This window comes from Barbus barbus (genome assembly GCF_936440315.1).
Source record: "Barbus barbus genome assembly, chromosome: 7".
Classification (NCBI taxonomy): domain Eukaryota; kingdom Metazoa; phylum Chordata; class Actinopteri; order Cypriniformes; family Cyprinidae; genus Barbus; species Barbus barbus.
The window spans coordinates 7,437,452-7,456,662 of NC_136735.1; the positions used below are offsets into that span (position 1 = coordinate 7,437,452).

General features: G+C 36.8%; 1 protein-coding gene across 1 annotated transcript in view; it reads right to left on the bottom strand.

Annotated features, from left to right (window-relative positions):
- mast1a (microtubule associated serine/threonine kinase 1a) overlaps positions 1-19,211 on the bottom strand; it is a 58,813-nt gene that overhangs the window by 38,801 nt on the left and 801 nt on the right. Inside the window, exon 2 of the mRNA XM_079421312.1 lies at positions 14,101-14,132. Coding sequence (XP_079277438.1) covers positions 14,101-14,132 — 32 coding nt within the window. The remainder of the gene's footprint in view (positions 1-14,100; positions 14,133-19,211) is intronic.

The following is a 19,211-nucleotide window of genomic DNA, read 5'->3' on the forward strand; positions in this document are numbered from 1 at the left end:
TCAGGGATTAAGAGAGAAAAACGTCACCCAAAAACTTTCTAAAAGAAAAAGAATGGAGGATGGAAGAATGAACACAAAAATGTGCGATTTGAACAAGAGACACCTTTAAAAGGCACAAACAAACAAAAGAAAGAGCTCATTTTCCAGTCAGATGAAATCTTTCATCCCAAGGTCAGAGGTTAAATCAATGGTTGCCATGGAGATTGACCCAGACAGCCTCCCAATTAACAGCTGCTCAGACTCTCAAAGGACACACTCATATAAAGACTAATGATCTAACATTAGATTACAACACAACTAATACACTAAACCTGTTTAACGACACAGCAGGGAGATTGGCTTATTGAACGCAACACGCACAACGCTTGCTTGCTCTACAGAAGAGCAGTCAATTTACTAATGCTAAGAGAGCTGCTCCAATTAAAATTAAATATCCCCTACAAAAACAAAGCAAAACAAAAAACCAAAAGGCCTGGTTTCAGCTGTTTGGCTCACCAACGTTAAAATATTCCCAACCAAGTAAAATAAAACAAAATAAAATATATGGCCTGACTCACCGACTTTAAAATAAATATCCCCAATAATAAAATGAAATACAAAACATATATACCTATATACACACACGCACATATGTATCCCAACATTTGATGTATATGGAGTAGAAATTCAATTCATAATGCAAAGGGTGTGGTGATGTAAGGTCACCTGACTTCTGGTTGCTAGGCAATAGGATGTGGGTACTACAGCAGATACTGGTTTGCACACAGTTTCAAGAAAGGGAAGAAAAGGCAGAAGGTGAAGAGAACAGACGAGTATGCAGATGAATGGGTGAAAGAGAGGCTCATGGAGGTGAATGGGATAAATATAGACTCTGCTGGCAGTGTGAGAGAGCAAAGCTCACAGAGGACCTTCACTCCTGTCTCTGCTTATGATAGGTGGAGGGAAAGAAGGACAAAAAGGACTGATAAACAGGGTGACCGGATGTCCTGCTTTCACAAGGTGTGTATCTCAGTGTCCCGACACATTTCACTAAAGTCTAAATATGGCCCAGTTTCAGCTGTTAGACTTACTGATTTAAATAAAATATTATGTCCCCAATGTCCTCTAGCGACAATATCTGGTGTCCTTGCAAAACAGAAAAGATGTCCCTGCATTCAAATTAGAGATGTGCATTTTCTAGGAATTTCTAGTCCTATAAAATTAGTCTATAAAAAATAAAATAAAATAAAAACATTACAATTTTAAAATAGAATAGAATAAAATACTTTAAAAGAAAATACATACAAATAAAATATATAAATAGAATATAAATAGAAAAATGCAATACTTTTAATAAAATAAAACAAAGCATCATAACAAAATACAATGAAATAAAGTAAAACTGAATAGAATAAAACAAAGAAAATAAAATGATTTTTTTAATAAATATATAAATACAATATATAAACATCTAAAAATCTAGAATTTGAATAGAAAAGAAATTGCAATATTTTAAAAATAATAAAATAAAGTAATAAAATATAAAATGTAAAACAGAATAGAATAAAATACAAGAAATATACAAATAAAATATATAAATAGAATATAAATAGAAAAGAAATTCAATATTTTTAATAAAATACAATAAAACAAAGCACTATAAAATATAATCAAATAAAGTCAAATGGAATAGAATAAAATACATTAGAAAAAGGTCAAATAAAAATAAATATTTACATACAATATCTAAAATCTAGAATTATACAGAATAGAAATTGCAATATTTCTTTTTAAAAATAATCAAATAAAATAATAAAACTAAATAACTGCTAACCATTGGTTGGAATTCTATAATATTAAATTCTGAGTTTAAAATCTCTCAACTGTACCTGATGCCTCTCTCATGCAGGTTACCAATGCTTTGGCCAGTGTTGCAGCCAGTCATATGAAATAGCTTGAAGTAATGTGCAAGTGAAGCCGAACTTTGATCAGCTGGTCAAGTGTGTTTTGATCAGTGATCTAAATTTTGCAGGAAATCTCCAGGAGAGGCTTTGCTTTAATATAAAATGCTGTGATCTTCTACAGGCTAAAGCAGGCAATCTTTAAACGTCAGCCAACCTAGCAGTAACGCCGGCTTCACATCAAACTTTCATTCTAAAACAGCCTTGGCATATTGAGCAGCACCGAAGTGTGCTTCACAGAGATATATCTACAGTTAATTCAGCATGCAAGATGCATTTATTACCTAACATCTGTCGACTACATTTTCTATGTACAGACTGAACTCAAAAATATAGCATACGACCACAAAAACACTACCAACAGCAGAGCTGATGATCTAGTAAATAAATAAATAACAATAAAATCCATTAAATAATAAATTATATTAAAAACAAAAGAAAGTGATGACACAGTTCCATCTTTCTCTTATCTTAAATGTAAATGTAAACATATGATGACTTTTAACTTTTTTTTCTAAATACCTTATCAGAAATAGGCATTACCACAAATATAAACCATCTTTTCATGAAATTTCCTGCAAAAAAAAAACGTAGCACAAAATAAGATTGTATTCATATTGCTCACAGAAGATCTGGGGTCTATTTTTGTGTTTTTGATCAGTGTGGACGGGACAAACCAGATCAGCCGCTGTCATGCTGGCAAACTCTTTATGAATGAATGCAGTGGTTATGAATGAACGTCGTCTCATTGATTCCTGAACTCTTCTGCTCCCAGCATCACACCATCAGCATCCACTCCAACTGTAATCTCAAAGATTATCTGAGAGTCACAGACAAACAAGATTACACCGCAAGCAGCCCGTATTCCTCCGTTCATCCGCTCGTACGTCACGCTTTCATTTTTCCTGCTGCGCTTTCATTTCCTGAGCTCTGATTGCTACATAAGGCTGTGGAGTCATGGACGTGTGTCATTTCAGGGCGCGAGGAATCATGTGCAGAGTCATCTATCAGTGTTATGTGATCTCAAGGCTACTGTCAATCATCTCAGACACATCTCAGTTACATACTTATATATATATACGTGTGTGTAAACGTGTAAGGAAACATCAAGATCTGTGACAGTCGAGTCTTTAAAATTAAAAATTTAGAAATTAAATTAAATTTCATTGAAAAGTCAGCATCGCTGATGGTATGGGGGTGCATAAGTGCATACGGTATGGGCAGCTTGCATGTTTTGGAAGGCACTATGAATGCTGAAAGGTATATAAAGATTTTAGAGCAACATATGCTCCCCTCCAGACGACGTCTATTTCAGGGAAGGCCTTGTTTATTTCAGCAGGATAATACAAAACCACATACTGTAGCTATTACAACAGCATGGCTTCATAGTAGAAGAGTCCGGGTGCTGAATTGGCCTGCCTGCAGTCCAGATCTTTCACCTATAGAGAACATCTGGCACCTCATTAAATGAAAAATACGTCAAAGACGACCACAAACTCTTCAGCGGCTGGAAACCTATATCAGACAAGAATGGGACCAAATTCCAACACCAAAACTCCAGAAACTCATAACCTCGATGCCCAGACGTCTTCAAACTGTTTTGAAAAGAAGAGGAGATGCTACACCATGGTAAACATGTCCCAACTATTTTGAGACCTGTAGCAGGCATCAAATTTGAAATGAGCTCATTTTGTGCATAAAATTGTCAAATTTCTCAGTTTAAACTTTGTTATGTTATCTATGTTTCTATGCTGTTTTCATTTTATTCAAATTTAAAAACATCCCAACATTTCCGGAATTCGGGTTGTATTACACAGAATTCTGAGAATGTGAATTCTGTTCTTTTTCATTTCCAAAAACGGTACATTTAACAGTATTTTACTGTACAATCGCATTAAATATTGTTCTATTTCAGTTAACCAATTAATAAGTTTGTATCGTAGCATTTTTACAGTCTTTCACCATTTTTGCAATCATTTTTACAGTGTACATACATAAAAAAATAATGTTTAACACTAATAATTAAAATCATATACTGCTTCCAAATAAATTCAAAAAGTGTTAATAAGTGAAACAACTTTGCGAACGCATCACAAACACAGTTTGAAAGCTTTGGAAACAAAGTTAACATGAGGAGAGCGTTTCACACCAGAACACATTTCAGTTCTTGAAGAGTCGCCGTTCCAATCTCTTTTTCTTGTTCTTCTTTGATAAGCATCGGCTGAGATTTCATGATCAGATGAAACACACAGTAATGAGTCAGTAGCAAAGTGAAGTGCAGGATGAAGAGAGAGAAACTCAAGAGCGGGTGTTTTAGAGAGAGGAACTCAGTTAACCCGCTCACTGTTCTTAAATATAGGCCAAGACATCTCCTCAGGCTCACACTTTCTGTTCTCTCCCTCTCATTCATATTCCCTCTCCGTCTGTTTTCTTCCATAAAAGCATTGGAGGCTCGGAGCAGCTCATCCCAAAACACAGAGGAACACAAAGCACTAAACTCACAGAGACAATGACAAAATAACAAAACACACTTTCCCAAAACATCTTTTGAACACAAATATATGAATACAAATGATTCTAGCTACATAAATGTAATTCTGTGCACAATCCCAAGCCCTTTACAAGCGACTGTACAGAGCTGTGATGTCAAACGCAGCAAACAGGGAAAAAGTCCATTTCATGGTTTAAAAAATGAGAAATTAAAAAATTAAATACAAAAAAAATGAACTAAAATAAAAAACTGCTAAACATCTACTAAAATATGATGAAACATTTCGGATTTACATATCCCGGTAAACTAAATACCTCTAAAACTAAAATAAAATAGAAATAAAAAACAAATCAAATAAAACAAAATACATTAAAATGAAATAAAATAGCTAAAGCATCTACTAAAATATGATGAAATATTGGGGATTTATATTCCTCTATATACTAAACATCTAAACACTTATATAAAAGAATGTGTAAATGCTATCATTTTATTTCCTCAAAAAACACAGTGACTTTTGAAAAACCATTAATAGAGAAATATGATATATATGATAATATAAGATCTTTTGCATGAACTACTCCTGCAATGAGAAGTAAATTCATCTTTTTGCAGTGCTGAACAAAATAATTGAACTTTAACTATTCATAAGCCCTTGCTCACACACACATACACACACAGAGGAGTATGACTAATGTGAGCTCGACAGCGTCAGTGCAGACAGAATGGAGCACCATGGGGGACAGACAGAGATGAAGAGAGAGAGAGAGACGGTCAACACACACACACACACACACACACACACACACACGTTCAAAGCCACATTAATCTCTTCTGTCACACAACATCACACAAACAGAAGCACACGCAGCATATGCACAAAACATAAACACATGTAGTCGCTGTTACTATATCTTTTCATGCCAAGCCATTACAAATGTGTGTATATGCAGTTTAGCTACATACATACATTCAATCAATCGCAGTTTTACACACGTGGTCAACCGATATGAGTTTTCCAATACCAAAAATGCAAGATCATGGTGATCAATGGCCGATATAATGTTAGGCCGATACATTGTGTGTTATACAGTAAGCGAGGCTGCACAATGCACAATTTTGAGATTATCAGATCTGGTCAATATCTGTGTATAATCAGATTATTTACAGAAGTGTTCGTTTTTATATATTTTCTTCTAATATACTTTATTCTACGATTTGGGGTCAATTTGATTTAAGTCTCTCACCAAAGCTGCATTTGTTTGATGAAAAATACAGTAAAAACAGCAATATTGTGAAATATTATTTCCATTTCAAATAACTGTTTTATATTTGAATAGATTTAAAAAATGCAATGTATTCCTGTGATGCAAAGCTGAATTTATTAGCATCATTACTCCAGCTCCAGTGTCACATGATCCTTCAGAAATCATGAAAATATGCCGATTTGCTGCTCTATTATTGGTGTTTATTAATAATGGTTCTTATTATTATCAGAGTTTTGCTGCTTAATATGTTTGTGGACACCACATTTTTTCAGGATTCTTTAATTAATAGAAATCCAACCTTTATAAATGTCTTTACTGACACTTTTTTTTTTAAATCAATTTAATGCATCTTTGCTGAATTAAATTATTTCTTTGAAAAATCACTGTTGATTGAAGACTGTATTTTCATACATTTTCAATTTTTCATTTTTGTGTCTAAGAAACTGGAAATGATGCTGTTATGCTGCTTATAATCAATTAAAAAAACAGTTAATAATAAACCAATTCTATTATGTGGCAGAAAATTTTTAATATAATAAAATATGATTTAATATTAAATATATTTTAAGTATTATTATTAAATAAATAATGCAAAAAAAATGTGATGTAAATGTTTAGCAGGTGTGGCAAAAAGTCAATTTCCGACCTGGCTATTGGCCAAAGCCGATAATCTCGAAATGGCCATATAACGAATGACCAGTTAATCAGCCTGACCGATATATCGGTCTATCACTCCTTCAACAGAAAGACAAGACCTCATGAGTTCACTCATGCAAACACACTTGCAAAACACAAGCTGTCATCCCTCCATGAACCAGCCGAGAGACGATGACATCAGTGTAAACAATCACAGCGCATCCTCATCACCAAAAACAACTAAATTATCAGAACAATCAAACCCAACCAGCACATTCTGATGAGTCATAATTTCAAGCGAGAGCCAAATAATTCTCTCTCGCTCTCTCTCTCGTTTACCTCTTGGTTCGGCGGAACATGATGCTATCCAGGACGGCCGGTTGGCAGGTGCACACGCGGAGATGAGAGTGACAGCGGCAGCCGAGTGGGTCAACACACACTTAAACAACATTCACAGAGAGCAGCCGACTACGCCATGACACATCACGTCCTCCCTCACACATGCTCCGGGTTCGTCTGAGTGCGTGAGGCTGACTGACGGAGACACACAGAGAGAGAGAGAGAGAGAGAGAGAGAGAGAGAGAAGGTGGCTCTCAAGGGTAATGTGCCAAGCCAGGAAGTACAGACAGCGAGAGCGAGAGAGAGAGAGAGCGCGAGGGAGGGAGGACTGAGGACTCATAAGAGGGCTGTCAGCATGTGTGTGTAGCCATTAAAAGCCTATCAGAGCTCAGAGCTCAGGGCTCAGGACTGTGCCGCTGATAATAGAAATCTGAATGACACATGGGAGGGATAAAAAGAAAGAGAAGAAAGGATTATGTTGATCTTGTTCATAAAATATAGCACGGGTTATTTGGACCCTTAAACATGGATGCTCAGATCGGATTGGTCCATTTTATTGTCCATTTTATATTTTTAGCCTTTTAATGATATTAAATATATCTTAATATGAATGTATCTGAACTGAAATGTCTTAAATAATAATACATAGATAATAATGATATTATTACAATTAAAATAAGTGTTTTCAGTTTGAATTTATTTTAAAATGTAATTTATTCCTGTGACGCAAAGCTCAATTTTCAGCATCATGACTCCAATGTATGAAGATATGCTGATTTGCTGCTCTGGCGTTATTATTATCTTAATATTCATGTATCTGCACCAAATGGTCTTAAACTATTTTTTTTTCCTGAAAACCATCATTTTGACCAAATATAGTAAAAGCAAGCGAATATAGTAAAAATCCGATTAAACATAAGGACGTTTTGTTTTGCACACCGTTTAGAACAGAGAAAAAAAGAAAAAACATAATTTAATAAATAATATTTAAAATATCATTCAAATAAGCATAATAAGAAATAAAAATGTATAAAGGAAATCTTTATTTAGATTTTTCTTTAATCATTTTAATATAAGAAAAATTCCACAAAAAGATCAAGTGAAAATATTTGAAAAATGCAAAATGATTCACTAAAAGGAGTTTTAATTAAACTCGCTGAGACAGTCTAAATTGTCTTGATAATGAAAAAGTAATATTAATAATGATGACGATGATTTTTTTTTCCATTTTGAACAAATGTGACATTCTAACAAGAATACAGTAAAAATCCATTTAAACATAATCAAGGCATCTTCTACACAATTTTGAATACAATGAAAAATACATATTAATAAATAGATTTATTATAATAAAGATATACAAAGTCCAGCACCAATTTATATATTAACAAATGTTTCACGTGCGTTGATTCAGTTCATGTGATCAAAATACAATAAGGAATCTGCATAATAGTGTGTCGATTCCTTATGTGACCACCCTACGGCGTAGAGTTTGTGTCATAAAAATATTAAATTATTTGTATATATTTTGTTATGTATTTATGCATGTCTGTTTCTATTTACATGTGTATATAAGTTTAATTTAAATTACTTTAATGTGTTATAATGAGTTTGCACTGGACATTCCAGCTGCATTTTCCGAATTCCTGGTGACAATTGAGAGAGAGTTGAGTTACCGTGACGACTGCAGCGCATCCACAGACAGTAAAAGAGGACCGCTTGGGCAACCACTAACTCTGGTCTCTGTCTCTCTCATTCACTGTCAAGGTTAGTTACATTTATTAAAATGTCATGCCAAACTAGTTTATATGCTTTAATGTGTTCATAATTTGTTTAAATTGATCATTTGTGTAATTGTGTAATTTTAATACCCGTTTCATAGAGAAGTTTTACTTACCTGAAATACTTACCTGAGTAAGTTAGTTGATCTGAGATATTTATGAGTAAATCCAGATGTGTGGAAGATCTACAACATTTCTGTATATATGATTATCTATTTATTTGTTTACTGTGATTTGATTTGAGTATTTGTGTGTTAATGACTACTCATTCAAAATGACTAATGAAATACAATGTTTATTAAAGACAACAAAAGAGGACCGCTTGGGCAATCACTAACTCTTGTCTCCGTCTCTCTCATTCACTGTCAAGAGAGTACGACACTTATTTTATTTTAATAATAAAATTGCGAATATATGTTAACATATTAATTTTAAAATATATCAAGACATCATTTAAAAATTTGTATTATAATACAATATAATTCTCTCAAAAGAAGAGAGAAGCACATTATATTATTGGCTTCATATGCAGAGATCACACCACAGGGTTTTGGGGCGCTTATACTTGGATGCTTGGATCCGATTGGTCGATTTCATTGTGATGTGGCTACAGAGCCCCACCCATCTCTCTCTGTATGCCAGGCTATATAAGAACTGACATCACCTCTGTGCCCTAAACCTTGTCTGAACCTTCGAATCGCGTCATGTCACAGTCGAGAGGGTCTGTTGGGACTGGGAGGGCCGCCGTCTCCCAAAGCACACTCACTCAGCTGCACACAGGCCCAGACACACATTAAAAGCTGCTCATTTCAATAATAAATGATCTGGATGGTGGAAAGAGAGATGAAATATAGATGAGAGAGAGAAAGAGATGCAGATGAGCTTTTAGGAGTTACCAGGTCAAATTCATAGAAGGGAAAATATGACCTGGAATAATAGATGGAGGGAGGACGTGTGTGACCTGTCCAGTCCCACAATGGAAACGTCACACTAGGGCTGGACAATATAGCTTGAAAAAAATTACAAATGTTTTTTCCTGCCTTAGTAGTATAGATATAGTAGTATAAAATGGGAATTTTATTTAAAAACATCCAAAGATAGCAAAGACAACTAAAACCATTGGTAGAGTGGTTGAGTAGGTTTGTGGATGTAAGACGTTCTGAAAGTCATGGCGGTCCAGACAGCGGTGAGACCGTATCCTGATTATAGCTGGCATAGTTCAGCAGTCCTGGAAATGTCATATTGATGCTGCTGCTTAATTAAGTCTGCTGATTAATCTACTGTATCAGCCCAATTAAACAGCGTGAGCACAAAAGACCCATCCGTTATTAGCTGCCATAAGCTGCCTTCCACATTTCCTTGTCTCTTCACAAACCTCCCAAGAGAGCTCTATTCATACACACGCATTTGAGCACCTGTATTCAAAGTCGTGACGTATTGTCAAGTATGGTGACCCATACTCGAAATTGGTGCTCTGCATTTAACCCATCCAAGTGCACACACACAGCAGTGAGTAGTGAACAAATGCACACACACACACACACCCGGAGCAGTGGGCTGCCATGCTGCGGCGCCCGGGGAGCAGTTGGGGGTTCGGTGCCTTGCTCAAGGGCACCTCAGTCGTGGTATTGAGGGTGGAGAGAGCGCTGTACATTCACTCCCCCCACCTACAATCCCTGCCGGCCGGGGACTCGAACCCGCAACCTTTCGATTACGAGTCCGATTCTCTAACCATTAGGCCACGACTTCCCCATTATTGTTTGGGTCAGTCGGTGGAGAGGCTCTTTACAGCAGGTATGTGAATGCTAATGGTGGTGGCACTGTCCACAATAGAGCTCATTACAAACAACAGCCATTCGGATTTGATCAGCATACAAAAAGCCAAAACTCTCACAGGAGCTAACAAAACCCACACACTCACACACTCTTTGACACTAAATGTGTGAAATGGAGGTGTTGTGGTGCTATATATAGGCAATAAACAGGCAGAAGATCCCACAAGTGTTCAGTATGGACAGGCATAGAGATGCAGAGGAAACACATCCAGGGATTCTCTCACACCAGAGAAGGGTTCAGCACCAAGGCCAGCGCTTCATTCATTATCTGTACAGCTCAAACTAAACAGTACTGGCTCTCAACTGATTTTGCTTCAGAACAGGATTTCACATTGGACAGCAACACAGTGCTAAAATGGCATATTGTTCAAAAGTTAACAAAAATGTCCTTCAGAAAAATTTCTGCATTCCTGCATCGCTGCACTAGTGCTGCACATCACTACACTACAATACACTAATGTATCGCTGCATTCCTGCATCACTGCACAAGTGTATCACTGCATTCCTGCATCACTGCACTACTGTATCGCTGCATCCTTGCATCAATGCATTAGTGTATCGCTGCATCCCTGCATCACTATACTATTGTATTGCTGCATCCTTGTATCGCTGCATCTTTGCATCACTGCATTAGTGTATCGCTGCATCTTTGCATCACTGCACAAGTGTATCACTGCATCCCTGCATCACTGCACTACTGTATCGCTGCATCCTTGCATCAATGCATTAGTGTATCGCTGCATCCCTGCATCACTGCATCACTGCACAAGTGTATCGCTGCATTCCTGCATCACTTCACAAGTGTATCACTGCATCCCTGCATCACTGCACTACTGTATCGCTGCATCCTTGCATCAATGCATTAGTGTATCGCTGCATCCCTGCATCACTGCACAAGTGTATCGCTGCATTCCTGCATCACTTCACAAGTGTATCACTGCATCCCTGCATCACTGCACTACTGTATCGCTGCATCCTTGCATCAATGCATTAGTGTATCGCTGCATCCCTGCATCACTATACTATTGTATTGCTGCATCCTTGTATCGCTGCATCTTTGCATCACTGCATTAGTGTATCGCTGCATCTTTGCATCACTGCACAAGTGTATCGCTGCATTCCTGCATCACTTCACAAGTTTATCACTGCATCCCTGCATCACTGCACTACTGTATCTCTGCATCCTTGCATCAATGCATTAGTGTATCGCTGCATCCCTGCATCACTATACTATTGTATTGCTGCATCCTTGTATCGCTGCATCTTTGCATCACTGCATTAGTGTATCGCTGCATCTTTGCATCACTGCACAAGTGTATCGCTGCATTCCTGCATCACTTCACAAGTTTATCACTGCATCCCTGCATCACTGCACTACTGTATCTCTGCATCCTTGCATCAATGCATTAGTGTATCGCTGCATCCCTGCATCACTATACTATTGTATTGCTGCATCCTTGTATCGCTGCATCTTTGCATCACTGCATTAGTGTATCGCTGCATCTTTGCATCACTGCACAAGTGTATCACTGCATCCCTGCATCACTGCACTACTGTATCGCTGCATCCTTGCATCAATGCATTAGTGTGTATCGCTGCATCCCTGTATCACTATACTATTGTATTGCTGCATCCTTGTATCGCTGCATCCTTGCATCACTGCATCCCTGCATTACTGCACTACTGTTTCGCTGCATCCTTGCATCACTGCATTAGTGTATCACTGCATCCCTGCACTAGTGTATCACTGTTTTCTTGCATCACTGCATCACTGCATTAGTGAATCACCGTGTCTCTGCATCACTGCATTAGTGTATCACTGCATCCCTGCACTAGTGTATCACTGTTTTCTTGCATCACTGCATTAGTGAATCACCGCGTCCCTGCATCACTGCATTAGTGTATCACTGCATCCCTGGTTCACTGCACTAGTCTATCTTTCCCTGCATCACTGCATCACTACATCATTGAACTTGTGTATTGCTGTGCCCCTGCATCACTGCACTACAGTATCACTGCATTATTGCACTTGTGTATCTCTATCCCTGCATTGCTGCACTACTGTATTGCTAATTTCCTGCACTGATGTATCACTGAATTTCTGCATTGCTGCACTAAAGTAATACTGCATTCTTGCATTACTGCACTAGTGTATTGTTACTTTCCTGCACTAAAGTATCATTGTGTTCCTGCATTGCTGCACTTAAGTATTACTGTGACCTTGCATTACAGCACTAGTGTACAGCTGCATTCTTGCATTGCTGCACTTACAGTGTTACTGTGATCCTGCACTACTGCAGCAATGTATCACTGCATTTCTGCATTGTTGCACTGATGTATCGTTGTGTTCCTGCAGTGCTGAACTAAAGTATTACTGAATTACTGCACCACATACTGTTGCACTGTAGCATCACTGCACTTAACCCTTGTGCATCAATAAAAAAAGTTACACTTAGGTCCATAGTGGACAAAAATGTCCATGTCAAAAAAACGGTCATAAAAATTGGAAGCTTAAAAAGTGATACCAAAAAAAGTTATACAGGTTTAAGTTTATGAAAATTATTTATGAACTATATTTTATATATTATTTTATGCATATTTTGTATATGAAACATGTTGAACCTGCTAGAAAATCAAAGCCATAAATCTAAACAAGTTGTATTCCAAATTTGAGGTTAATATCTCAGAAAATGAGCTTTCAGTAAGATTTTGTTTGGGGCCCAGTACCAAATTTTCCCCATTAGATGCCAGCAAAACTCCACTGGTGCACACAGTGCTTGGATTTGTGATTTTGGATTTGCAGGAGAGTTTCTCTCTCAATTTTTACAAGAACACACACGTACACACACACAATTTTTTTATGACACACATACAAACCACACTCTGACATCTATACCAACACACTCACACAATTATAGCTGCATTATTTATCCAATTGGCTCTATAACATGCAGAAGCAGAAAACAGGAATAAAGCAAGTATAGACCCTTTATAGACCAAACCTGAAAAAATGGTACTATCTGGTAAAAAAAATTGTAAAAAATAAAATTTTGAAGCCTTGCCAACAGAATGAAAGCCTATTAACAAAAATTGCATAATTTTACAGTTAAACGGCACTGCCATTAAAAATAGCAGTTTTAATGGGTTTCAATGGGGACATTTTTGCCCAAACGGTGCTGAGTGTTTCACTTTTTTGTACCTGGTGTAAAATAGATTTATTAAAGGAAATGAGGGTGGAATATTAAAATTCCAATAAAAATACACACCTGAGCCAAAATTTATGCAGTTAGCATTAACACAGGCAAAATTATCAACAAAAAAAAACTAAAATGGACAAAAATGTCCATAAGGGTGCACAAGGGTTAAGTTCCTGGATTACGGTATAACTTCCTGCAGTCTTAAACTACTGAATTACTTTACTTTACACCTACAATATTTCCCTACTTCACCATAGCAGCGACGTATTACTGTGACCCTACATCTGCTGTGATGCTGCCAAAAAAAACAAAAAAAAAAACAACATACATGTCACCTTCAGTGATGCAAGACCAGTCTCAAATTTCCAACTTTAGCCCGTCACTTTCATCCATCACATCAAGTAAATTCAATATTGACAAGCATAGTGAAAATGGACACAAAGTCTGAGGTTGTTTGTTTCAGATTGGGTTTGGAAAAAGTGCTTTTATTCAGTACCACATTAAACTAGGTCCCAGCAAAAAATAAATAAATAAATAAAAATCCACAGACAACATTTGGACAAACAAATGCAGAATTAAATCAGGTAAAGTGGATTTGCTACAGTACACTCACCCACTGCTCTTCCTGGGCAAGGGAAGATCCTTCTGGAAAAGAGAGATAGAAATGATAGACTGAGTGATTATATTACTGAGTGTAAAATGATACCATCAATAACTGCTCAATATGCTTCAGCACATATATCTTGATGAAACCAAACTGGAATAATCTTATGCCAGCTGACATTCATTACGATCCATAATGCTCTTCAGAGCTCTGAGAGGGAGGACAGCACTTAGGGGAGAACAATCCCCAAAACATTAAACTGGCCAATTACACAAACAAGGTCACTGGAGAGAGCGAGCGAGCGAGCGAGCGTGAGAGAGAGAGTGTGTATGTTAGATAGCGGGAAAGAGGCCATGCTGGTGCATGTGACGGTACACTAAGGGCTTCAGTCGGAGGGAAATGACTTCACCCACGGTGACTCACTTTGATGACATCGTGTGTGACAAGGACTTCCCTGCCAGCATGACTGGCGCCACTGAGCAACTAATGGAGGATTAAGTGGACAAATAGTCTGTGGCCGCTGTGTGTGTGTGTGTGTGCTGTTCATAGACACTTTAATTTTTGAATTTATAACCATAATGGTAAAAAAAAGACCAATAAGATTTGAGTCCTATAAGACTCTTAACAATACTTATACAGTTAGTATTATAGCTGCCAATGTAAACATATAAAAGCAGTACCAAACAAGCATGATATAAAAAACAATAGCTGACAGAATGCGTTTAGTATATATTTATACCAGTGTTGTTATTGCTAACTAAAACTAAAATTGTCCTCATTAATTAAAATAAGGTTGAAATTAAATTAAAATATAAACATTAGATGAAAAACTAGACAGACAGACAGATCTTACTGTCCCAAGTCCAAAGAGCTCACCTCTAAGTGATATTCTTGCCCCTTGACATTGCTTTAGGTCCATCCTAGACTACATGACTTTTCGCCTGCTGCAAAGGTGGAAAGTCAATTCTCTTGCCTATAAAAAATAATAGCTCATCTCTCCTCTATACAGGCATCTAGTGATCACACCATTATATTACACACTGTATGGCTTTCTTTATTTTTCCCACCAGATGGTACCCATCTGCCTTCCATAGAATTTTTATTTGCACTGTATTTATTACAATTCATTTATGATTTTCTTTTCTACAATTTGTATTATTTTATATAGGAAAAATGTGGATAATTTAGAGGTTGTCTATGAGAGTTTCTCTGAAACCCCTGACCGTGCACATGACCTAAAATAATGAAAACCACTCCAAATTGGGCTCTGATTTCCATTTCAAGACTGTCTTTGATCTCTTAGACAAAATCTTAAAGTTGTGCCATTCTCTTCGCATCTTTCTGCTCCTCTCTGCAGGGAATGAGAGAACAGGAAAAATAAGCTGTTATTTTCTCTGCAGCTGCACTTCATTTACATTTTCATGTAGTTCCGTTCTCCTCTTTGAACTCTATTCTAGGAAAAGTGAGAGAAAAAATCCAAGAGATTCTCTGCTGTGCTGATCCTGCAATATCTTAATTATTCATTCATTAGAACACTGTTTTCTGCACCTTGTTTGGATGTTTAGGTCAAAGGTCAGGGTTGAAAAGGGATCTTCGTTAAGGCCGTCTTCTCCCAGTGTTTCAGTATCTTTATCAAAGGCTGAAGTGACATTTGATATTTTAACTCAATCTCGGTAACTACCCACATTTAAATTACACCAATCCCAAGTGGCTTTCAACCAGTAATCTTCCAGTTATCTGCTGCAGTACTGAATAGCTATTGATCAGTGATTTGAAATGAGCATAACTGCAACAGATGCTAACACTAACGCAAAATCTGATATCAAAAACCAGTCCATTTTATGATGTGATAACATCCCAATACTGCTGTACGTGCATACTTGTGTCAGATAAGTATGCATACTGGGATGCAACCACCTTCCCAAGGCTGTGTTTCTCTCACGCCCCAATGCAGTGGCTACACACTGAATCAATATAAGACGCAGAAAGTAACATATCCATTGCGTGCACTTGACATAACGGCAAAAGACGATATTGACAAAAACCGGGCTCATTAAGTCTGTGAACTTCCAGACCGGTGATGAATAACATCCAGCCTACAGCTGAGACTAATGAAACAGACTGGGTTCCGCGCCCAGAGAAGAGAAAGCCCTATCATTCCAACTGGAGATAAAACGAGGGACGGAAAAGAGTAATGAGGGTAATAACAGAGCCGCCACACTGCCAGACGGCTGTCAATCAAAAGGCAGCTAGAGACATTCACCTGAAATTACTCCATAAATATGCACCAGTGAGTATTTACTAAATCACTTTTTCTAAATATTTAGCAGCCAGAATATAATACAAAAAGATACATCACATACATACATATAAAGAAGAGACACTTTCTGATAATACTTTTATGACAATATTTTTTAACAATACATAATTACATGACTCATGATTCATTTGAGTGAATCAGTTCACGCTGTCAATTAATTGATTCAAAACTCTAACCAAACGGTTCATTTGAGTCTGCTTGTGAGACTTTTGTGTTTTAGTAAAAATACACTACTGGTCATCATCTACTGTTTATTAACCTCTGTTACAATCATTGTTTGTTTACACAAAAATATTAAGCAGCACAACTGTTTTCAACATTGATAATAATAAGAAATGTTTCTTGAGCAGCAAATTTCTGAAGGATCATGTGACACTGAAGACTGGAGTAATGATGCTAAAATGTTCAAATGAATTAAAACAGAAAAATGTAGTGTAAATGTAGGTATTGCTTGTTTTTTTTTTTACTATGAGTGCATATAAAATAAATTAATACAATAAAAATATAATTTTAATTTATTGACAAAACATGCATTTATTACTTTTTAACTAGATTTGACTATATTATATTTGAAGAGTTTATTTGCAAAAACAGATAACTCACACAATAAAAACATGAAAATAGGAGTTATCCGTTTTTGCAAATAAACTCTTCATTTCTTGCATTTATATAAACATCACTTTATATTGAGAGAAAATCATCAAAAGGCTGAAAAATATCATAATTTTGTATTCTACTTTACTTTATATACACATACGTACACATTTATTCCTCTAGGCCGTAAGCTGTAAGGCTCCCATTAACTTCTTAATGGGGCTTAAAGAGCAAACTGTGTTTGTCCCAGGAAAATCAGACCCTCCCTAAAGCCCATCTCAATATTCAGCACAGGAGGCTCTGATAGCTTGATGGTATGGATTTGAATGTGTGTGGAAGAGGTGTGTGTATCTGTTTCTGTAAGAATTTCCTGTAAGCCTATGCCTCGGTAAGCATTTATAAGAATCAAAGTGGTTGCTAGTGAAATCTATGCATCCTGTATGTATACACACACACACACCGAGCCGAGCGTTTACTACCGGACTCTGGTTTTCATGTAGCTTTGATGCACCTTCACACAATAAAGCTGCATCCATTCATTAAGCTGCTTTCCCAGAATTCCCGAGGGGTCAATTCCCAAGTGGACAGGTTTCTCAGAAGTGCTCCCTAAAACCAAGCCTTAAGTTGCCCAAAACTCCCTGGCATCCCTGAAAGCAACCACTAATTTGTGGTTTACATTTAATCTCCCATAATGCTTCGCAGGCTGAAAGCCATTGCAACTTCGCATCTCATAGATCCAGATGGCTTTTTGGCAGAAAGCAGAGCAACAAACCTGGATAAGTGCCTCGTGGGGTATAGATCCTGAGTATGAGAGTGAAATTATGTTAATGTTTTCATTAGGCCTAAAGACAACTTTTTAAATGTTTTTATCATATAATATTTTACCCTGAGGTCCAATTATATTTTTTGAGTTTTTTTGCATGAAAAACCATTGCTAAAGAGTAATTTAGTTTTTCTATGACCAATTTCCATTCCATTTCCAACCTACGTTTAGAATTAAACATTGCTGTGCATTTAAGACTTCTATGTAAATGTACTCTTTTGCTGCATTTAAACATGAGCTGCAGGTTTTCTGTCGAGTTTAATGTCGTTTCTGAACACCAAATACGTGTTCGTTGCGGTAAATGTCAAACGCTGCAGGAGAATATAATGAAACAAGCCATTATTACAGCTTAGATTCAATAATGCCCTTTTTCTCAGAGGAGGAAGTTTTGAGTTTTGAAAGGTACTGTACGTTTTAACAATATAATAAACTCTATTATCACAAAAGGGATCAAGGAATGCTTTATTCCTCATTGAAATGACTCATACGGAGCCATTTTCGCTGAAATGCATTATAACGCTTGGTGTATAATGAGATACATAATGTTACAGCTTATAAAAAGTTACTGTCAATATGAGCAGCTAATACTGTTGACCAGCACTTCAGGCTGAGGTATAAACACTAAATTCTCTCATTTTCCAGTAAAGGAGCTGAAAGGTGCTGACCTTTTTGCAAAATGTCTAGCTGTCTGGGGTGGAGTGCAGCGGCGCTCTGAAACCCAGATCAGCTGGAGCTTGAAAACGGCTTGTTTATTTTCAGCAATGAAAGAGGGGAAGTGAAAATAATACGCACACATTTTGTTTTGACTTCATAAAACAGCAGATGGTTTCCGCACTGTACCAAACTCAAAACCTCTTTTATGTTTATGTTGCTCTGGGCAAGAACCAGAGATGAAAACAATAACTCCCAAACCACAAAGCAAATATGAACTCCTGTGTGTATGCTGGGACTAGTGATTAACTGACAATGAAAACAAATCTAATCTAACTATTATGGTTTAGATACCACTTCACATTTACATTCTGTTGGGCAAAGAACTAGTGTTGAGAAAAGTTAGTGTTAGTACAATAAACTATACCAGCCAGTTTATTTATTTATTTTTAATCAAAGTTCAGTGAGTTTTCATACAGGAGTTTTACTTAAGTGCACTAAAAAGTGAACTAAGTTTAAAAAAAAGAAAAAAGAACCTAGTTCAAGTTGCATTCACACTGTGCCTAGCCTTGAAAGTAGATTCAGGTCTTTTTGGTGCACTGTACATTCAAACAGCCATTTTACTCCTTGTATATATAGGAATAACTCATATGGACCAAATATGTGACCCTGGACCACAAAACCAGTCTTAAGTCACGGGGGTATATTTGTAACAATAGCTAAAAATGCATT